This window comes from Aedes albopictus, chromosome 1, assembly GCF_035046485.1.
Source record: "Aedes albopictus strain Foshan chromosome 1, AalbF5, whole genome shotgun sequence".
Taxonomy (NCBI): Eukaryota; Metazoa; Arthropoda; class Insecta; order Diptera; family Culicidae; genus Aedes; species Aedes albopictus.
Genome location: NC_085136.1, coordinates 246604099 through 246627679, shown reverse-complemented (window position 1 = coordinate 246627679; position 23581 = coordinate 246604099). Strand labels below are relative to the sequence as shown.

The window sequence follows — 23581 nt, the reverse complement described above, 5'->3', positions numbered from 1 at the left end:
AACTACGTGGTCGATGTCATCATAACCGGCACCGCACTTAGTACAAAAATTGCTCAGCGCGAGGTTAATCCTGTATAATGCGCATCTAGCGAGTAATGGTTGGACATAAGTCTTGACATCACGCGAATGAAATTGCGACTTACATCCAAACCATATCACAACACTCGCAAAGAAACATTAGGAATAATGGAATGTAACCACCGTCCCAGCTGGCCATCTCGCCAATCATTTTGCCAACTTTGAAGAGAACTCTGGCGAACAAAATGGAAAAAATCATCATGTGAAATTCTTCTATTATAGATCTCACCTTCCTGTGCGCTCACCTTTGCGAGAGTCCGCCTTCTCATTGCCATAAATTGAGCAATGCGAGGGGACCCATACAAAGGTAATCTTGTAGGATCTTTCGACCAGTGCACCCATCTGCTCCATTTTTTTTTGTAAGAAAGTAAGATGGATGTTTAACAGGTTTCATCGACCGGAGTGCCTCAATCGAACTAAGGCTATCCGAGAAGATGAAGAAATGGTCTAGGGGCGTGTTGGAAATCATCCCCAAAGTGAAGTTGATTGCTGCCAGCTCAGCAACATAAACCGCACAAGGTTCCTGAAGTTTGCGGAAGGCGGTGAAATTTTCATTGAAGACACCGAAACCAGTGGATTCATTTATGCGAGACCCATCAGTGAAGAATCTCTTACAGGAATTGACATTTTAGTACTTTTCGTTAAAAATGCGGGGAATAGATAAACATCGAAGTTTATCTGGTATTCCCTGAATAGCTTGTTTCATGGACAGATCGTATTTAACAGAGGAACTGTCATCAGTGAAGTGTACACGAGGAGAGTTATAACTTGGTAGGCTTATGTCAGACAACATGTAGAAAAGATAAATTCTCATGAATTTTGACTGAGTGTTCAGACTGAGCATTTCTTCGAAGTTTTCAATAACAAGTGTGTTGCTCACTCCACACTTGATAAGTAACCTTAGCGAGAGCTCCCAGAAGCGGTTCTGGAGAGGTTTTACCCCTGCCAGGACCTCTAGGCTCGCATTATACGTTGAGTGCATACAGCCGAGAGCAATACGCAAACAACGATATTGAATTCGTTCCAACTTTATTAGGTGGCAGTTTGCTGCTGAGAGGAAACAGAAAGAGCCATACTCGAGAACAGAGAGAATAGTCGTTTTGTAAAGTTTTATAAGGTCTTCCGGGTGAGCACCCCACCATGTTCCGGTAATTGTGCGTAGAAAATTGATCCTTTGTTGGCATTTTTGAACCAAATACTTAGTTTGGGTACCCCAAGTGCCTTTTGAATCAAACCAGACCCCAAGGTATTTCGAAGTCAATGACTGGTCGATTTCTATTCCCAAAACATTGAGTTTTAGTTGGGCTGGGTTCCGCTTTCTAGAAAACACAACCAATTGAGTTTTTTGCGGAGCAAACTCGATCCTCAAATCTCTTGCCCAGATTGACAGATTATTTAGAGAATTTTGCAATGGTCTTTGCAACATTTCTGCATGTGGGCCTTTTAGAGAAACCACCGCATCATCTGCAAGTTGTCTTAGCGTGCATTGGCCTTCCAAGCAACTATCAATGTCTTTCACGTAAAAATTATAAAGCAAGGGACCTAAACATGAGCCTTGGGGTAGGCCCATGTAGCTAATTGTGGAAGTTGTCAGTTGTCCGAGATTGAGGGTCATATGTTTTTCTGACAACAAATTATACAAGAAATTATTTAAAATTCCTGGAAGTCCACTATTGTGCAGTTTTACTGACAATATGCCTATGGAAACTGAATCAAAGGCGCCCTTAATGTCCACGAAAACTGAAGCCAGTTGTTCCTTTTCCGCAAAGGCCAGTTCAATATCTGTTGAAAGCAACGCTAGACAATCGTTTGTTCCTTTACCCTTGCGAAACCCGAACTGTGTATTTGAAAGCAAGTTATTCGATTCGACCCAATGGTCGAGTCATGATAGGATCATTTTTTCCAACAATTTTCTTAAACATGATAACATCGCGATTGGGCGGTAAGCATTATGATCAGACGCTGGTTTACCAGGCTTTTGAATAGCTATTACTTTGACCTGTCTCCATTCATGCGGAACAATGTTGTTCTCCATGAATGAGTTGAACAGGTCCAGTAATCGTCTTTTCGCGATATCTGGGAGATTCTTTAGAAGATTGAACTTTATGATATCGCGTCCCGGAGCAGAATTTTTTGAAGAAAGAAGAACTATAGAGAACTCCAGCATGGAGAATGGTCTGTCCAGAGAGCCGTCTCCTGAGGAAGTTTCCCAAGAGAGCGGTTCAGCTGGGACCGAGTCTGGGAAGACCTTTTTCGTGAAGTTGAATATCCAGCGATTGGAGTATTCGTCACTCTCATTAGAGGATGAGCGGTTTCGCATGTTGCGAGCCACTCTTAAAAGCGTTGTCATCGAAGTTTCTCATGAGAGACCCTCAATGAAATGTCGCCAATAACTACGCTTTTTCGCTTTCAGCAGGTTCTTCAGCTGTCTTTCAAGCTTAGCGTACTCTTGATAAAGATCTGAAGTATCAGGCCTACGAAAAGTTTTGAAAGCATCAGATTTTTTAAGATACAACTGGGTGCAATCATCATCCTAGCCTAGTGTGGCTGGTCTTTTTTTGAAGGTTGCACTTGGAACACGTCGTTTTTGTGATTCTAATGCACTCTTGTGCATCTTCGACAAGGTGAATATTTCTCTTTGAAGTGTATTTAACAAGCGGAGACGGGGGTGACAGGTTCTTGCTACAACATGGATCTGAAGCTAAAGGAACCTGATTCTTCGGAGTTTTTAAGTTTACCCCGCCTCCTTTGACATTAGGCAAACTTTTGAGGGAAGACTTCAAAAAGACCTTCCGGCGCAATTCCGGGGAAGATCCCGACTTCCTTTTTCCAGGTGCGAATCCAGCGCCTCAACAGGAACTCCTGAAGGAATCCCAGGAAGAATGTCTGGGAAAAATCCCAGAACTAAGCTTCTTGGCGAAACCACACAAGCAGGACATACATTAATACACTTCTCAACGAACGGTAAGTTACCTGGTAACTCACATTTTGAATTCAATAACAATACCACATCTTGCTTCGGAATAACTATGAGAAATATGAATAAGGAAGAAACAATTTGAATTGAGCTCATAACTTCAAATCTGACGTGCTAAACGCTCATTGGCAGAGGAAGCTCTCAGTTAAGAACTGCAGAATAGCTCAAAGAACAATTAAGCTGAAAAGCAGGTTTTGTCCTGGTGGGGACGTTACGCCAAGAAGAAGAAGAGCATTGCTGTTCCGCCTTTTTCAAATGTTGGTCTAGAAATGTCTCCCTCAAAAAATGGCTTGCAGTTAGTGATCAAGGGTAAAGAAAACATGTTCATGCAGTGAGTAGGAAATCAAGCAAGGCAGTTAATTGAAATAACGTAATCCAGATAAACAATTGCCCATCCTATCAAAACGGCCGATTTATAATGGTGCGAAAACCGCCAACAGTAATGACTACTGTAACTTCACAGTCATCGCTGTCGAACCTTCTCATATTGTGTATAAAACAAAGTAGGTACCTATAATATATTTAAATCATCGCGTGAATTTTGCATCTTGAAATAGCGATCTTACTATCCACTTTATAGCCAGCTGTGCTACCTCCATCCTTCAAATTTCCCCATGCTTGCCATAGCAGCTAGTATGCGTATTGAATTGCAATCCCACACGTGTTGCACTAATTGCCGTGCTGCCTAATTCCGTGACGCAAACCAAGTTCCGTGAAACCGGATGAGGGAGTCGTACGCATTGACAACAATAGCACAATGGGTGTTATCATTGCTATTCGCCGATGAAATTCCTTCCCTATATTGAACGCTATTCGTAGCCAACCCTCATTGATTGACAACACGCAACTCCCAATCCGATCAGGTATGCTATGTAATCCAGCCAGCGATCCCGAGGGAAGCGCAAATGTCAAGGAGAGGATGAGGGTGATCCAACGCCGCGCCGGTTGGACATCTAGAACATGAATGAAGGTGGGAGCATCGCTGATCCCTATGAACCCTATCCGACAACGGTAATGATGAGTGATCATTGGTTATAGGTAATACTAATGGTGCGATTGTGAGTGCATCGCGTCGTAATCGTAAATTACTCCCTGTTAGCCCCTAAGTGTTCTCGGTTCTCTCGGATGTAACGATGTTTACTCTACCGTTGAGGCTAACGAACGGAAACTTTTTTTGTGATCATGTAATATTTATTTAAGTTTTTATAGTTCTGTGGAAGTTTTTAGAACGTTCAATCGAACTTGACAAAAAACTATCGATTTTAATTTTCCATTAAACAACTGAGCTTTTATTCAACTTTGATTCTATCAGGAAGAACTGCAGCTTCTGAGCTCTTGTCTACAACCCGTTAATTTACATCGCAACCTTCACCGAGAACTTCCTCGCTGATCACGTAGAAAACTAATTACACCATGTGCTGTGCATGTGTCATAGATATTGGGTTGAGCTGGTTCGCTTAGACCTGTTTCGATCTTAGTGAGCTCTAGCTGTGGGCTAGGGGGTGCTTTGGGTTCTCACCATCAAATCCGTTATGCCGCATCATATCGCACTAACTGTGACACTAAATATCTCGTGTTTTTTCGTTTCTTTTTCTCCCTTACAGTGGTCACCGGAGCAACCGATGGAATTGGCAAAGCTTACGCTAAAGCGGTAAGTGATCGATCAACCCTCCTACCGCGACTAGCTTAACCCATTATTGTGTACGGGTACTAAATAAAACCAGTGCCTGAACACACACGGTGATGTTTACTTAGCCAGCCCTCATCGCACCCATTTGCCTTCTTCATTTTTACCTAGCTTGGTTGTGTGTACACTTTCCTCCGTCGCAATTAGAAAAGCATGTTTATTTCCGTACTTTCCAGTTGCATCTATACTGCAGCTGTGGTCCAGAATTCACAATTTCGTGACTTAATTCCTCAAATTACCGATCGATACGTACCTTTATGCAATTCAGTATCTTAATTTCTATTTTATTTAACTCATTTCAGTATCATAATGGCCAATTTTTCCGAACTGTTTCACTATGCAACTGAAATAAGTTGCATAATGAAAAATAATTGCATAATGTTCATTATACAACTCATTTGAGTTGCACTACGCACATTATGCAACTCAAATGAGTTGTATAATGAAAAAGACATTACGTGAAATTGTGTATGTAACTCGTTGCATATCTCGTTTTTTTTTCAGCACTCTTCGTACTTATCCAACTCGGCTATTCTCGTTGGATAAATATACGCATCGTGCTGAAAAATGAACTTTTTGCAACTTGTTATATAAATAAATAATATATTTGGGAAGGAGGCCTATTTTGAAACAATTGACTTAATTTTTGGTAGAAGGGTAAGCAAAGTTGAAGCAGAGTAAAAAAATCCTTTTTTTGATTTTGATCTGGAGATTTCTGTGTTCCGAGGTTTCCCATGCTAGAGTTTCTCCGAGAGTTCAGTTTATGAATTGTTCAAGAAATTGCTTCCAGGAATTCTAGGGGTTCTATCCAGGAAATTATCTTGTTTTGTTTCTTTTTTTAATTTCACTTAGGGATTCGCCTAGGATTTTTTCTAGGATTCCTTCAGGGTATTACTTCACAAATAGCTTCTAAGAATTCTTCTAGGAATTGTTTTTGGGGGTTCCTCCAGGAAATCTTGCTAGGATTTCCTCAAGCGAAACCAAGGGCTTCCATCTGGAGATTTTTCAGGAATTTCCACCAGAATTTACCGAACGGATATTCCTTAAGGTTTCTCAGAAAGAATTCCTGGATAATTCCAAAAAAAAAAAACCAGACGCTAGCAGCAATCTCTGAGGGTGTCCCTGGCTGATTTTCGGCAGATGCTCTGTGAGCTTCAAAAAAGAAGCTCGTGCAGAATTCTTAGAAGGTGAATTCTTAGGAAGAGTTCCTCAGGGATTTTTCAAGGCACACTCTGAAAATTTTTGAGTAGGAGCTTCTGAGGAATTTCCAGAGCGAAGTCCTGAATGGTTCCAGGAAGGAACTCCTGAACGATGCCCGAAACAACTTATGCAGCATTCCCGACAGGAACTCTCGGAATGTTCCACGAGGAATAGCTGAAATTTCCTCCCTGGATTCCTTAGAACATAGTTTCCCAAACTGTGGGTCGCGACTCCCCAGAGGGGTCGCCGGCCTTCATCCAGGGGGTCGCGAGGGACAGTTAAATGTTTTACTGTAACAGACAACAAATGAGGGAATTTCTATGGTGGGTCACGAAAAGTACGTCTGCTGGCAAAGGGGGGTCGCGCACCCGAAAAGTTTGGGATGCCTTAGAAGTTCCTCCCGGAAATCCACCAAAGGTTCCTTCCGGGAATCCAAAAGACAAAAGAGTTCTTCCCGAGAATCCTACAGGAGTGTCTTCCGAACATCCTACAGAAGCTCCATCCGAGAATCCTCCAAAAGTTCCTTCCACGAATCGTTCAGGAGTTCCTTTTGAGAATCCACTAGAAGTTCTTTCTGGAAATCCTTCAGGAGTTTCTTCCGGGAACCCGAGAGTTTCTTCTTGTAATACTCAAGGAGATCCTACCGGGGTCCTTTCGAGTATCCACCAGTAGTTCTTTCCAAGAATTCCGTCTGCAAATCTTCCACAAGTTTCTTCCAAGAACTCTCCAGGAATTCCTTCTTGGAATCCTCCAAGACTTCTTCTTCTTCTTCTTTATGGCTCGACATTCCCACTGGTACTTGGCCCGCCTCTCTTCAACTTAGTGTTCTTTGAGCACTTCCACAGTTATTAATTGAAGGGCTTCCTTTGCCTGCCATTGCATGAATTTGTATATTGTGAGGCAAGTACAATGATACACTATGCCCAGGGAGTCGAGAAAATTTTCCCGACCGGAACGGGAATCGAACCCGCTGTCTCCGGATTGGCGATCCATAGCCTTAACCACTAGGCTAACTGGAATCCTCCAAGAGTTCCCTTCGAAAATCCTCTAGTTCTTTCTGGAAATTATCTAGGAATTCTTTCGAGAATCCTTTGGAAGTTCATCTTCAGAGTCCTCCTGGTGTTTCTCCTGAGAATCCACAGAAGATGTTTTATACAGTCCTCTTTGGGTTCCTTGCGAGAATCCTGCAGGAGTTCTTCCTGGATATCCAGCAGGAGTTCCTCAAAGAGTCCTCCAGGTGTTTCTATTGGGAATTCTCTAGCAGTTCATTTTGGGAGTTCTCCAGGAGTTCCTTCCGCGAATACACAGGAATATTTTACTAGAATCCTCTAGAATTTTCAAGGAATGCCTTCCGGAACTCCTTGAGAAGTTCTTTCGGGAAATCCTCCAGAAGTTTCTTCCGAGAATACTGCAAGAGCTCCTTCCAAGAATTCTGCAAGAGTTCCTGCCAGGAATTGTCCAGAAGTTCCTTCCGGAAATCCACCAGAAGTTCCTCAGGGAATCCAGAAGTGCCTTCGGGAAATCTCCCAAAAGTTCCTTCCGGGAATTTTCCAGGAATTCCTTCCGGAAATCCTCCAGATGTGCTTTCAGGAATTCCTGCAGGAGTTCCTTTCGGGATCCTCCAGAAGTTCCTTCCGGGAATACTGCACGAGCTCTATCCGAGAATCTTCTAAGAGTTTCTTCCGTAAATCCACCAGAAGTTCTTTTGAGCAATTTTGGAGTTCCTTCGACGAATTCTCCAGAAGTTCCTTCTGGGAACCTTCCAGGAATTCCTTCTGGAAATCCACCAGATGTTTTCCGGAAATTCACCAGAAGCTGATTTGGGCATTCCTTCAAGAGTTTCTTTCAGAAATTCTCCAGAAATTTCTTTTCGAAATCCTACAGGCGTTCCTTCAAGGAATCTTTCAGGAGTTCCTTTTTGGAGTGCTTCAAGAGTTCCAACAGGAATTCTTTCCGGCAATCCTTCAGGAGTGACATCCGAGAATCCTTTAGGAGGTTTTTCCGATAATCCTTCAGGAGTTTCTTCTGAAAATGCTTGGTAAGTTCCTTCCGAGAGTACACTAGAAGCTCCTTTTGAAAGTGCTCCAGGAACTCCTTCCGAGAATCATCCAGAAGTATACTTCGAGAATCCACAGAAGTTTCTACCAGTTCCTTCTACGAACCCTCCAGGAATTTCCTCCGAGAATCCTCAATGAATAGCTTCGAAGAGATTTCCAGGAGTTCTTTCCGAGAATCCTGCAGGAGTTCCTTTAGAAAACCCTCCAGGCGTTTTTTTTTTCCGAGAATCCTCGAGAAGTTCCTTCCGAGAATCCACAAGAGTTGCTTCCGAGAATCCTCCTGGAGGATTTCCCGGATGGAATTCCTGGAGGGATTCCCAGAACTAGCTCCAGTTAGATTGTCTGTATAAATTCTCGAATGGAATTTTGGAGTATTCCTCATATGGAATACCTGGAGCAGTTTCCAGATGGAGTTTCTGGTAGAATTCTCAGATGGAATTTTAGAGGAGTTCTCATATGGGATTCCTATAGAAATTTCAAGATAAAATTCCTGAGGGAATTCTTGGATGGTATTCCTAGAGGAATCCTTGGATGAACTGGATACATTTTCGGATGAAGTTCTGGAAAGAATAATTGGATGAAATTCCTGGAGCTATTCTCGGACGAAGTTTCGGGAGAAATTGCCAGACAGAATTCCTGGAGCAATGTCCACATTGAATTCCTGGACGATTCCTTGGATAGAATTTTCAGATGAAATGGAATTCCTATAGAAATTCTTGAATGAAATTCTTGGATGGGATTTCCATGAGGAATCCTCATTCGAAATTCCTGAAGCAATCCCCAGGTGGAATTTCTCGGTCGGAGTTTTTTGGAAGAATTCTCGAATGAAGTTCCTAGAGAACTTCCCTAACGGATTTTCTTGTGGAATTCACGGATGGGATTTCTGGGTTATTTTTCAGATGAGGTTCCTGGAGGAATTCCCGACCAGAACTCATTAATGTTCTCATTCAACTCATGGTTGTTTATGCGAATTTCTTGGAAGAATTTGTAGTTATTGGGAGAATGGCCGCAAAAAACCTGAGGTATTTCTTGGACAAACTATCTGGAAAAGCTCTCGGATGAAATTATTTTCCGGGTGAGGTTCTTGGAGGACTTCCCGGGTGGAGCTTGTGGAGAAATTTGCGGGCGGAATTCTTGGAAGAATATGATAATCTTGGAGGAAAACTTAGATGGAGTTTCTGGGAGGTTTCTTTGGACGGAATTTTGGAGGAAATCAAATCTCAAATGGAATCCTCAGATTGCATTCCTGAAGCAACCCCTAGGTATTACTACTGGAGATATTCTCGGGTGTGGTCTTGGAGGAGTTCTTATATGCAATTGATGGAGGATTTCTCGAATAAAGTTTCTGGAAGAATTTCAAGAGGAAATTACAGGTATAATCCTCAGGAAGGAAATACTTGAGGAATTCTCGGTTGGACATTTGGGGGAATTCTCAGACGGAATTCCTGGAGGAATCTCCAGATGAAATTCTTGAAGGAATTTTCGGATGGAATCTCGAATCTCAAATTTCAGTAAAAAACAAAACTTCGAGCCAAATGACATGAGAATATTTCCCAAAAAATATCAGAGAAGTCCGCTAGCAAAGATTCCATTAGCTTTGTCTTGATACCTTCGAAAAGTGTAACATTTTTTAAATTAGTTTGAGTTTTAAATTAGTTATTAATTATTACATGCATTTGTCTAAAATGTTGTCCTATTTTGGTCGGCTGTATTAAGTAAGAAATATATCTAGAATTTGTGAATATGCATTTATTAATGGGGTTGTCCGAATTTTAAAGTGATGAGGGGTTTCATAATTTTTCATTACGTGGAATGCCGGCAGGGTACCCGGGTACCCACTAAACTGAAATAATCATATCTCCGTCAATTCCAACGATTTTAAAATGTGTTGGCTCATCCAACTCAAACACTCTGGATAAATTTTATCCAGAAAATATTTAGTTGGACCGATCTGATCTCCGTGGTTTCCGAAAAACCCGGATTTTCGCGAGCATTTGATACCATAGTGAAGCTCACATTGCTGAGGCTAGGCCTCTAAGTGACCATGACCAGCCATGGCCCCCGAGAAGCCTGCTCCAAAATCACAGCTTCAAAGTCAACACGTCTTACGCCCAGCGATCTATTTATAGATCAGATTGCGGCATGCCAAGTGATCTCTAAGATCAGTAGCTTTAGCGATTAGCGTGAAGAATTGAGGCATATTGGAAGACTAGCGCATTCAGCAAAGTTGTTGAGGAGGTCAGGGACTCTACGATACATCTATAGATAAAAATGTAGTGGCATACGTGGGACCGCGCATAACTTGCGAATGGAGGGTGGGTCATCTTAGTTTTGTTCTGTTAGGTTTCACCCAAGAAAGGTTTATGAGCCATAAAACATGGACAAATTGAGAGTTTTTGAAAATCCATTCTTCATTCTTGAACGGGGATTTGGACTTGGCTAAAGACTTGAAACGCCAAAAAACGCAGTAGGCAAGACAAAGTTTGCCAGGGTCAGCTAGTAGTATGTAATTTAGTACACATTTGCTTCAGTAGGCGGCGCTGGTGATCATAAGACTTTTGCTTTGACAGGCTTTGTATCAATAGCTATTGCCAGTATCGTCGTGCTCGTGTTATGAATGTCAAGCGTGGTTTTGCAATGCGTAGTGTACCTCGCAAAAGTTTAAACCATACTTGAGTAAAATGCGGAGTTTCCAGCAAATTTGATCAGGACATTAAGATCTGTGCGATAGTGAACTAGTTGATTCTAGGCTTATTCGCTAGGTGGTGCTAGTGAGTCTAAGAAAAATTAAACTGCTGTATCTCGAGAACCATTTCACATTTCGTTTTCGGCAAGGTTGATCGGCACATCCTCCCTCAGCTGTCGGATAGTGAATTAGTTGATTCCAGGATTATCCGCTAGGTGGCGCTAGTGAGTCTTAGAAATTCTTGAGTCCTGTAACTCGATAATCAGATCACATAGAAGAATTTCGTCTACGGCAAAGTTGATCAGGACATCAATAGAGCTATCCAATAGTGAACTTGTTGATTCTTTGTTTATCCGCTAGGTGGCGCTCGTGATTCTAACAAATTCCAAACTCCTGTATGTCGAGAATCAGACCATATAGAAGAATTTCGTCTTCGGCAAGGTTGATCAGAACATCAACAGCTGTCCGATAGTTAACTAGTTGGTTCTTGGTTTATACGCAAGGTGGCGCTAGGGGCGCTAGTGATTCTTGGAAAATTTAAAACTGCTGTATCTCAAGAATCTGATCGTAAATATAATTACGTCACGTTGTATGGCGTTCAGTCTTTGGAGGAATAACTCAAAAACGGATTCTTAAGCTTTCATCCGACGTTTCGATCGCTATATTGCGGCTTTTTCTGGGAATTAACTATGCTCCGTTTTTTCGTCCACTGTGGGCTCATATGGACGAAAAAACAGAGCATAGTTGATTCCCAGAAGAAGGCGCAATATAGCGACCGAAACGTCGTATGAAAGCTTAAGAATCCGTTTTCGAGTTATTCCTCCAAAGACTGAACGCCATACCTCCCATCAACAGTTGAAATTCTAAGATAATATAATTGCGTCTTCGAAAAAAATTGAGAGCTATCCGATAATAAGCTAGCTGATTCTAAATATACCCATGTAATCAATAAGCATTCGAATAAGCAGTACATTAGTCGTATATTTGCATTTCATCTGCTTGGTGCCCTAGCATAGTAGTTTGACAGCTTAGACGCCTTTAAGTAGCATACAAAATGCAGTTCAAAAATCTTTAGCTGTTATGAAGCATTTCAAATGCACAATATGTTTTGGTTTTTAAGCATCGCAAATGCCATTTTAAAGCCACAACATTGCCAGAGAAGTTATGTGTTGCTGCTATGTTTGAACAACTCATTTCGTTCATACTATTTGTGTCTCATTGTGGCGTCAGTGTAAACCATTATCGACGTCTGGTGAGGTTAGTAGTAAAATAATTACTCATGCAAACCTAAACATGGCATAGGAAAAAGATGATTTTACATGATTCTGCATCCATTCCCAACTTCCTTGTTCAACATCGAACAAAAATCCGAAGCGAAGTAATGCCACCTGGTCAAGTATAAAATAGAACAAAAAATCAGCGCACTTCACAGTTTCATTTGCAGCCTATCCTGTAGCGCGCAGCAGCTCCTTTCAACAAATAATCAATCGCAGGGTATTGAGATCGAGTCGCACTCAGAGTAGAAATCAGCAAAAAAAACACCTACCAGAAAATATGCCGCAAAGAATGAGAGTGTAGAATGACCGAACGAGTGGAGGAGCGGAAGTAAGAGGGGTGAATTCACTATTTTGGTTTGTCTCATATGAGGCGTTACAGTCTGGTGTTACTATTTTAACCAGTGGCGATTCCCTAACCTCAAATCTACCTGTTCAACGAATGTAAATTCTTTAATTTTCTCAACAAACTGGCTTGTAATTTGTAGAAAATGACGAGAATAGCCGTTTCCGTCCTTGTGCAATTTGATTCTGATCCTGAATCCTCCGCAATTGCAAGTTTTAGGGTCGTTGAACAGGTAAAAAGTGAGGTTATGAGACGCCACAGATTTTGACAGTTCTTTATAAAGTTCCTGAAGGTCTAGCATTTAAACAGCCGTATATTTGACCAAAATCTGCATTTAAGTAGCATTAAAGGAGCATATACGCTGAGTGGCGTTAAATGACCAGCTGTAAAGGCGCATATAGTGCTGAATTAATGCTATATACAGTGCTTACTGGTTACCTGGGTATCCGCCAGAGAATCAGATAACATTGAAGTATCTCGTCTTCGGTAAACTTGATTAGAACATCAACAGATATCTGATAATGTACTCTTCATAAACCACGTAGGCTTTTTGGGAGAGGGGGTCTTGAGTTTGGTCATCAACGTGGTTTATGAATGGTTCCTAATGAACTAGTTGATCCTGAAAGCATTTGCTCGGTAGCGCTTGTGAGAAGCTCTGAACTTCTGTATTTTGAGAATCAGACCACTAAAGAATTTCGTTTTAGGCCAAATTTATTATGCTTTTGCTTGAGATCTGAAGTTACCTGGGGTGCAAAAAATGGGTTTTTACCCACTTTTATGTGTGGCAAATCGATTTGGATGAGTGCATATTGTAGCTCTTGATAAGCCGAATGATGCGCAATGCCAAAAATCGGTTCAAATTTACTTCGCCTCTGTAACTCTGCGACTCAGACGACTTTGATTTGGTGCTGCGACGATAATATTAAGACATCAAGAGTTATCCAATGACACGTTATTTGATTCTAAATTTATCCGCTGGGTGGCGCTAAAGGTCTTAGAAATTTTACTTAGAATGTTGTCCCGGCAAAGTTGATCAGGATATGAAAAGCAATTCGATGATGAATTAATTGATTCGATGGGTACTGAGCCAGATCCCATAGATTTTATCTCAAGAAAAGTTGATCCAACATTTTACGAGTGCTGATGGCCGCCAGAATTTTGCTCACTTTCTAGCAGGGACCCCTACCCCTGACCACCTATATTCTACTTTATCGATCATGTTGCTGTCCTTTTCATGCTCATGTTACATCTGTCAAAATGGCCTGAGAATTGTCAGTTAGGTTCGTTGGTATTATAAAAAATTTGTGATTTCAAATTCAGCTTGAAGCCGGGGCCCATAGCGTAGTGGCTACACGTTCACTTCATAAGTGGATGGGCATGGGTTCGATCCCAGCCCCGGTACTTGCAATTTTTCGTCAGTTGCTCTTCCCCTCGAGAGCAGCTGACACTTGACCCTCCTCTGAGCATATTAACTAATCCAAATTCCTGTGTGGTAGTGGTTTGTGTTCAGATTTCCCGTGTTAATCTATCTGTAAGAACTTTGTAAACATCTTTTGTTCTCACGTATATGGATAGGCTTGCAGTAGGTTTCGTGAGACTTTTTTTTGGACAACTCAATGCTCTAACAGACCCCGAAACTTGGATATCGGCCAACGGCAAACTCATAATGTACCCCCAATTCTTCATTACACTAACAAAGCTAGCCATGAAAATGTTTGACAATTCACAGGTCATTTTGACAGACCACACACATGCACGAAAAAGACGGATGACATATTCTACTTTATCGATCTCGTTGCCGTCCTTTTCATGCTCATGTTACATCTGTCAAAATGACCTGAGATTTGTCACTCATTTTGAGGTTAGGTTCGTTGGTGTAATGAAGAATCGGACTGGAGAAGGAACAAAAGCCACACATCCGCATCCACGTGCTCATCATAGAGCTTGCTGACGTTTATTCACCTCTCTCTTTCAAGCATGCAGGCGGGATGGGATTTGTTTTCATCGGGAAACCTTTCCTGATGACAACAAATCCTATTCCGCCTGCATGTTTGAACGAGAAAGGTGAATAAATGTCAGCAAGCTCTATTCTACCCATGGACAAGGTAGAAAAGTGACAGCAGCGCAACGGAAACCAGTTCGAAATAGTAGAATTAGAACAGAATACATTTAGGCGCTGTACAACGTGTATGTGCAGCCGCCAATTGGAATCGCTCAAGCAGTTCCCTAGTGGACAAAAGAGCTGTAAATTAGGTGTGGTTGAAGAATATAAAAATATAAGCTTGCTGTATCGCTTTATCTTTTTGTTTAAAATTTCTCACCAAAGACGTTGAAGAGCCACTTTATAGTGCTTACAAAAAACGCAGATTTACATGTGTTGAGATTGGTGCTATTCAGAATTGAATTCCATTCAGAATTGATGATTTTCACTTTTCATCCAAAATTTGCTTCAAAAACAACACGTCTCTATTGTTTAATATGTTTTGGAAGGATAGTTATTCTTTAACCCTCCAATAGTCGCGCTGTTGGATTTTGTACAACACGTTGAAAAAAGCTCGCTTATTGTAAACAGCACCAGCACGGTGCTGAGATATTTTTTTTTTCTGTAATGATATATGTATCAACATTTGAATAAACTGTGATATCCCGACAAAACGCCCGTTTTCTTGAACCACGGGATAATAACAATCTCTGCACACGAATATTCTGTCGGTGTGGGTAACTGTGATGAGAAATTAAAATAAAATTTGAGAAAACTGGCAAAAAACCGGGTGTTCTTGAACCTCATGGTGGTTATTCTGAAAAAAAAAATCAAAATCGATCGAATGCATAGCTACATAAAATTTTTTGAGCAAGCTAGCTTAAAATTTAAAGAACTACAACTTTGCTGAAAAATCATATGTTTATTCCTGCAAATTGAAAAAGTTAAGTTTTTAATTTTTGAATCCTTATTTTCGTGTACATTATAATGAGGGCCTTATTGTTAGGAACAACTTCGTAGAAGACAGGACCATATTTGTCGAAAAACCATTCGGAGGAGATGAATGCATCTTTCCTCATAAACCTTAATTCTGGACATTGGGCAATGTTATACTTCTCTATAAGATTTTATGCTATAAATGTTGGCATAATTATTAACGCCCGAATTATGCCAACATTCAAGCATGTTTACCGCCTCAATTTATTTTTACCTATTTATGTACGGACACTGAAATGTGAGCAAAACATGAATTTCATTCATAAAACCTATCCTACAATAAACTATCCTTTTAGCTTTAAGCTGATCTCACCGAATTCCTCGGGACTGATTACCGCTGAAAGAACTCCTGCTAAGTCTATCGCAACAATTATTGCTACAAATTTTCTATTTTTGATCTACTGAGGGTTTGTTTCGTTGCAACGATGATGTGACAGCCATTCTCAACATTTGCTTACTGCACACTCGCCCGTGTGTGAGCATTTCGAATTGACTCGCTGATTTATTGCACAGTTAACGGTTGCATGGTAAAAACCTCCACCTTAAGTATACTAAAGTAATTTGCATTAGCATGCAAGCCGATCGGGAAGCACCCAGTTTAGATTGTTTGCTCCCTTCAATGACTAGGCATTAGAGGTATTATAAGCACAAAATCGTACTAGCAGCAGGTGAGACCTGCGTGTCATGATAAGAAAAGTATCTACCGATTATACCGGGCGCGGGCATAAGTTCAATGTCAAAACTAAAAATTTCCTACTTTCGTCACGAATCTAGTACCTCGCAGTAAGTTACCCATTATTTCTCCATATTGACGCAATTCACAGTTCATAGACAGAAGCGCGTAAATGCCCACGTTGCCTCAACGACTCTCGCCAGTTTTTGTCAACTTTTGAATGTGTTATTTCGCGCTTTCCTCCACTTATGATCGATTAACCGATGACCGGCAGTAATGATTTACTTACTTTTTGTGTACGTGTGTTTGATTGATTTGTATTCCGCACTCGTACCGTTCGTAAGCTGATGACTGTGCATTTTAAAATTCTCATTTTATCAGTCAAAGTTGGAGTAAGCTGGGCGAGTCACGCGGTTTATCGGGAATGACAGGAAACTTTCGTTGCTTTTTTAGCGTGGCTTAGGGAACGATGATCGAGAATGAGGGGAGTCATTTAAGGCAGTTTAGCAGCTACTTAGCAGTCAGCGTTTACGGTTCGATAAGTTGTATGACGCCGTGGTATGTCGAAAGTTGGCTTGAGCTGATAATTCCGTCCGTAATGCATGTTCATTTGTTTATATGTTGTCGTTTGTTGGGAGATGTTGCCATTGGTCATTCCAAATAACATTCATGGATGATTTACGTGGAATAAACCGTTAATCCTCACAACTTCCACAGCTTGCCAAAAAGGGCCTTAACATCGTGCTTGTCAGCCGAACCCAGTCGAAGCTGGAAAAAGTGGCCAAGGAAATCGGTAAGCACGTCCACGAACTTAATCATAGAAACGCAGTTTCAACTAATCAAATCGTTTCTATCAGAGACCGAATCGAAGATCAAAACCAAGATCATTGCGGTTGACTTCACCTCTGGACCGGAGATTTACGAAACGATAGCCAAGACGACAGCCGGGCTGGAAATCGGAGTTCTGATCAACAACGTTGCCATGTGCTACGCCAATTCGGAACGATTCCTTCAGCTGCCCAACCAGGAGAAGTTCATTACCGACCTGGTCACGTGCAACATCTTCTCCGTAACTCGCATGTGCAGTCTATTCCTGCCAGAAATGGTCCAACGCAAGAAGGGAGTCATCATCAATGTCTCGTCCTTGTCCTCGGTGATGCCATCTCCAATGTTGACGGTCTACGCTGCCAGCAAAGCGTTCGTCACCAAGTTCAGCGACGACCTTGCCACTGAGAACAGCAAACATGGAGTGCTTATTCAGGCGGTCCTTCCCGGTCCAGTGAATACCAATATGTCCATCATGCCGTCCGATTCCATGTCGATGTCTTGTTCGCCAAAGACGTTTGTCGACAGTGCGTTGGCTACGTTGGGAATCGCTCGTCAAACTACCGGCTACTTTCCACATACCCTGCTACAGCTGGTCATGGATACGTTGGACTTTGTATCGCCAAGCGGTGCTCGTCTGTTCATGCTGAAGACGATGGAGCATGTTCGAGCGATCGACTACAAGGGTACCAAATAGAAAGAATATGCTGTTTTAAAATATTCCAATTCCTGTATAAAATGTTCATAAATGTGCCATAACCTAACCGTAGGCGTTTTGATATTCCAAAATATTCCGAAACTTTCATGCAAATGAATTACTTGGCGAATTATGATCATTTCGCAAAAAATGTCAGTTAATAACAGTGAATAACCGTGGATGTACGCATAAGACACTAATCTGGTAACTACATAGGCCTCGTCTAAGTTGAGTTGTTATACTTACTAACTTTCAGGTCTGAGTATTCAACGCAATGCAGAGGGGCCGAAATGAAAGATTTCCATCCTAGGCGGTTGCATTCTATCGCATCGCCTTGACCTAAGGTCTAATTTCTATCGACTTATTTATTTTCTTGTTGGGGCTGTGCTCAGGACTGCCTCTGCTGGGTTCCAGTCTAACACTGGCTTGCAGATTTCGTTCCCTTTACCTTACCTATCAGACTAAAGCCTGAGTGTCCCCTGTTGTACGTAGGAGTCATCTCCAATCGACCCGGTCCATGGCTGTACCGCACTCTGCGAAGTTTTCGCAAATCGCCCTTCACTTGATCGACCCACTTAGCAAGCTACGCACGTCTTCTTGCACCAATTGGATTGCTCATTGTGAATAATTTTAATCGGGTGGCTACCCGACATCCTGATGACGTGACCCGCCCACCGTAGCGCTCCAGATTTTCGGGGTGTGCACGATGGTTGATTCTCTCAGCAGCTGATGCAGCTCGTGGTTCATTCGCGTTCACCAAGTCCCATCTTCCATCTGCACTCCGCCGTAGATGATACTCAACACATTTCGTTCGAAAACTCCAAGGACGCGTTGGTCCCCTGCACGTAGGGTCCATGTTTCGTGCCCATAGAGGACGACCGGTCTAATCAGCGTTTTGTAGATGGTTAACTTCGTGTTACGGCGAACTTTATTCGATCGTAGAGTTCTGCGGAGTCCAAAGTAAGCCACAATGCGCCTCTAAATTTCTCTGCTGGTGTCGTTGTCGGCGGTCACCAGTGAGCCTAAGAACACGAATTCTTCAACCGCCTCGATTTCATCACTGTCGATATGAATTCTGGGTGGCGGGCGCGCTGATTCCTCCCTGGAACCCTTTGCCATCATGTACTTTGTCTTCGACACATTAATGACTAATCTGATTCGTCTGGCTTCACTCTTTATTCGGATGTACGTTTCCGCCATCGTCTCAAATTTACGAGCAATAATATCAATATCATCAGCGAATCCAAGCAGCTGAACGGACTTCGTGAAAATCGTTCCACTCGTGTTGATCCCCGCTCTCCTAATTACACCCTCTAAAGCAATGTTGAACAGCGAGCACGAAAGACCATCACTTTGCCGTGACCCTCTACGAGATTCGAAGGGACTCGAGAGTGTCCCTGATACTCGAACTACGCTCATAACTCGATCCATCGTCGCCTTGATCAATCGTATCAGTTTATCCGGGAATCCGTATTCGTGCATAATCTGTCATAGCTGTTCTCGATCGATTGTATCATACGCCGATTTGAAATCGATGAACAAGTGATGTGTGGGCACGTTGTATTCGCGGCATTTCTACAACACCTGGCGGATGGCGAACATCTGGTCTGTTGTAGCGCGCTCACTCATAAATCCAGCCTGATATTGCCCCACGAACTCTCTTGCAATCGCTGATATAGACGGCGGCATAAAATTTGAGAGAGTATCTTGTAGGTAGCGCTCAGTAGTGTGATCGCGCGGTAGTTCCCGCAATGCAACTTGTCGCCCTTTTCGTAGATGGGACACACGATACCTTCCATCCATTCCTTCGGTAATACTTCCTCCTCCCAAATCTTGGTAATGACCCAGTGTAGTGCTTTCACCAGTGTTTCTCCACCGTATTTTAGAAGCTCGCTTGGTAGTTGATTTGCTCCAGCGGCTTTGTTGTTTTTCAACCGACAAACCTCCTCCTCAATCTCTTGGAGGTCAGGGGCCGGAAGTCTTTCGTCCTGTGCACATACTCCAAGATCTGTTACCACGCCTCCTTCGGTACTTGCAACGTCGCCATTGAGGTGCTCATCGCATTAAACGTGTCCGTGTCTTTTTAAAAAATGCTGCCGCCACCTGTTGACTACCTCACGCTCGCTCGTGAGAACATTCCCGTGATTATCTCGGCACATGTCGGCTTGTGGCACAAAGCCTCTGCGCGAGCGGTTCAGCTTCTCGTAGAACTTTCGTGTGTCCTTAGCGCGGTAAAGCTCTTCCATCACTTCGCGATCTCGTTCTTCCTGCTGTCGCTTCTTCATCCGGAAGACTGAGTTCTGCCGGTTTCGCGCCTGTTTGTAACGTGCCTCATTCGCTCTCGAACGGTGTTGCAGCATTCTCGCCCATGCTGCATTCTTCTCGTTTTTCAACTGTTCACATTCAACGTCATACCAGTCGTTTCTGTGATTCGGAGTCGCGAAGCCTAGTGCTGTAGCCGAGGTACTACCTATGGCGGATCGAATGTCCCTCCAGCCATCTTCAAGTGTAGCTGCGCCAAGCTGCTCTTCCATTGGTAGGGCCACTGCTAACTGCTGCGCGTAGTCTTGAGCCACCTCTACGTTACGAAGTTGCTCGATGTTGAGCCGCGGCGTTCGATTTCGACGCGTGGTGATAACTGTCGAAAGTTTTGAGCGCATGCGTACAGCGACAAAGTAGTGATCCGAATCTATATTCGCACTGCGGTATGTGCGGACATTGATTATATCCGAGAAGAATTTATCGTCGATTAGAACGTGGTCGATTTGGTTTTCTGTTTGTTGGTCGGGTGATCTCCAGGTGGCTTTGTGGATATCTTTGCGGGGGAAGAAGGTGCTTCGGACTACCATACCACGGGAGGCTGCAAAGTTTACGCATCGCTGGCCATTATAATTCGAAACGGCGTGCAGGCTGTTTCGCCCGATTACCGGTCTGTACATTTCCTCCCTTCCTACCTGCGCGTTCATGTCGCCGACAACGATTTTCACGTCACGCGGCGAGCAACCATCGTATGTTTGCTCTAACTGCACGTAGAACGCTTCTTTCTCGTCATCAGGTTTCCCTTCGTGTGGGCAGTGGACGTTGATGATGCTGAAGTTGAAGAAACGGCCCTTAACTCTCAGCATGCACATCCTTGCGTTGATCGGCTGCCACCCGATCACACGTTGTCGCATCTTGCCCAACACTATAAATCCTGTTCCCAGTTCATTGGTGGTGCCACAGCTTTGGTAGAATGTAGCCGCTCGATGCCCGCTTTTCCACACTTTCTGTCCAGTCCAACAAAGTTCCTGCAACGCCACGATGTCGAAGTTGCGGGGATGTAGTTCATCGTAGATTATCCTGTCACATCCTGCGAAACCTAGTGACTTGCAATTCCATGTTTCCAATCGTAGTCTTATTTCGTCGCGTGGGTCTTTGCCGATTGTATCGAGTCATATTTTCTCCTATGTTATTCGCAATGGGGATTTTTACGGGTGGCTTATTGGGCCTACGCCAACACTCCTGTCTCGCCGGAGGGCCATCGTGCCAGTTCTGTTTAACGTCCCAACGAACAACGGGGGGGGGGGTTCGAACGAACGATAGGGCTACCACCTAGCTGGGCGTGGTGCAGCGTTTCTTATTCAGTCGCTGGATGCCAGAACAGACGCTGTTTGAGCCGCACCTCCTTGGTGAACAGACGCTCGCATCGTACCTCCTCAATCTAGCTGAAGTCAGAAGGACAACAGTGCCCAGGCTGCACTACCAGTTAAGCACACAACTCTTAGCTGGCGGTCTTTGTCATCGTTTGACCCGTGGAAGCATGAGGTAGGAACTTGTGAGGACCAGAGCTATATTGGACGCTCTCCTTATCGACTCACCGTTTTGCAGCCCTTATTTTGGTATAGTCATGCCGAATACCGATGGCATTACAGCTGTAGCTATATAGGCCCTGCGTGTACTGCACTCTCAATGTGATTTTTTAAGAATAAGTTTTGAGTTGAAGGATCCAAATAAAGAAAACTTAGTTTGAATGGAACCATTTTACATAGAGATTTAGAAGGAAACATCAGTGAATTAGGTTTACAGATAAGTCTTAGGGTAAATCACGCAATAAACATCCTTTTTGAATCTTACAAACCCGTGAAGTTGTGTTATGTACGTTGCATTTCTGTCAAAAGTTGTGTCTTGCTGATCCAAATATATTTCATACACGTGTGCTGTAAGTCATCTTGATGGTCCTTGGTCATGGTAATGCATACGAGAAGTGTAGTCGCGCCGCAGTAAGTTGCCAACAATCATCATTAGTATCTTCCATCAATTCCTAGGCTGCATAGTGACGAACTTATCACTCTTTTCCTCGAAACTTTCCCCAGCTTGCCAAAAAGGGTCTTAACGTAGTTCTTGTCAGCCGAACCCGATCGAAATTGGAAAACGTCGCTAAAGAAATCGGTAAGCACTTTAGTGACTCAGCGTAAAAAACCATGATTCCGCTAACCAACCCGTTTCCATCAGAGACCGAATCCAGAATCAACACCAAAATCATCGCGGTAGATTTCACCTCTGGACCAGAAATCTACGAAACGATTGCCAAGCAGACGGCCGGTCTGGAAATCGGTGTCCTGGTCAACAACGTGGCCATGTGCTACGATATTCCCGAGCGGTTCCTTCAGCTACCCGATCAGGACAAGCTGACCACCGACCTGGTCACTTGCAACGTTATCTCCGTGACTCACATGTGCAGTCTGGTCCTTCCGGGAATGGTCAACCGAAGGAAGGGTGTCATCATCAACATCTCATCCGTATCGTCGGTCATTCCGTCACCGATGCTAGCGGTCTACGCTGCCACCAAGGCATTCGTTACGAAATTCAGCAACGACCTAGCCACGGAGTACGCCAAACACGGCGTACTGATTCAAGCGGTCCTTCCTGGCCCGGTTGCCACCAACATGTCCAAGATCCGGAAATCTACGTGGCTGGCTTGCTCGCCGCAGAAATTTGAAGGCGACGCGTTGCGCACGTTGGGAATTGCTCGGCAAACTACCGGATACTATCCACATGCCCTGATACAGAAAATTATGGATATCTTGGACTTCCTAACGCCAGCTGGTGCTCGCCTCGTTACTTTGAAGACACTGGAGCATGCCCGAGCAGAAGCTCACCGGCTAGCCGCCGCAAACAAATAGGCTTCACGTGGTGAATTGTGACCAGTTTTTTTTAGTGGAATACATTTTTTTTGGGAAATATCCTGTGGGATCAATTCATTTAATGATCTAAAATAATCCGAAAGACTTGGGACGCTAGTGCCCAAATTGGGCCGTCTCTTATTTTGCAAGGAAGGCCTATCCATAAACTACGTTGACTTTTAGGGGAGAAGGATAGGTCTAGCAAAAATTTCAATAAATGTTGTATGGACAAAAGTCTACGAGGGGGAAGGGAGGTCTGAGATGGTCAAAAATGAGTTTAGTTAGATTATGGACAGCACCAAATTGGATGTGTTGAAAGTTTCTCAACAGGCCTAACTTCTAAAAAAAATGTAGTGTAACTGATGATTTTAGGACCCTGAAGGATACCAAACAATTTCCAGGTAAATACTAAGCACTGTTCTGAACATTGTAACGACCATTAAACAGCTTTTCAGTGCTGAAAAGCTCTATATAAGCATTCCTAATGCTTATAGGCACTATAACCAGTAAGAACTACAATAAACCCTGTAAGCCTATATAAAGCCTACAAGCTGTAAAGAAGTTTGTCAGTGCTGTCACAGGGCTTGGAGCACATGACGATTATATCAATCAAAATAGATTTCGACCAAAACAGACTCAAGTCGGTCATGATCAATACATTTTAAACATCCATGTCGGACGGGATTGGCGGAACGGGATCATTTTTGTTGTTAGAATGCTGCTCGGAATGGTGTTGTTAAATAGATAATGGGATCGGGTTTTCTTGATTATTCCATTTTTGCAATCAAGACGAAATCCAGATCATTGCCCTCCTCTTCTGAAACGTTTCCCGACCATTTATATAAATATTGCTTTTCCTGCATCAATTCCTGCATTCATCACCATCAAGCTTACCACTGAATCATCCTCATCCCATATCATTTTGAACCATCGAAATGCCCA

The 23581-nt window shown here is 43.0% G+C and overlaps 1 protein-coding gene across 7 annotated transcripts in view; it reads left to right on the top strand.

Moving 5' to 3' along the window:
• Positions 1-23581, top strand: part of LOC109411854 (very-long-chain 3-oxoacyl-CoA reductase) — a 58103-nt gene that overhangs the window by 28511 nt on the left and 6011 nt on the right. For 5 of the 7 annotated variants that reach the window (XM_062846572.1, XM_029860385.2, XM_029860384.2 and 2 more), the window contains one exon: positions 4660-4706. In XM_062846572.1, coding sequence (XP_062702556.1) covers positions 4660-4706 — 47 coding nt within the window. Of the gene's footprint in view, positions 1-4659; positions 4707-16672; positions 16749-16812; positions 17545-21829; positions 21906-21968; positions 22702-23581 lie in introns of those variants that run through there. The other 2 variants (XM_029860386.2, XM_029860387.2) reach the window with 2 other exon arrangements.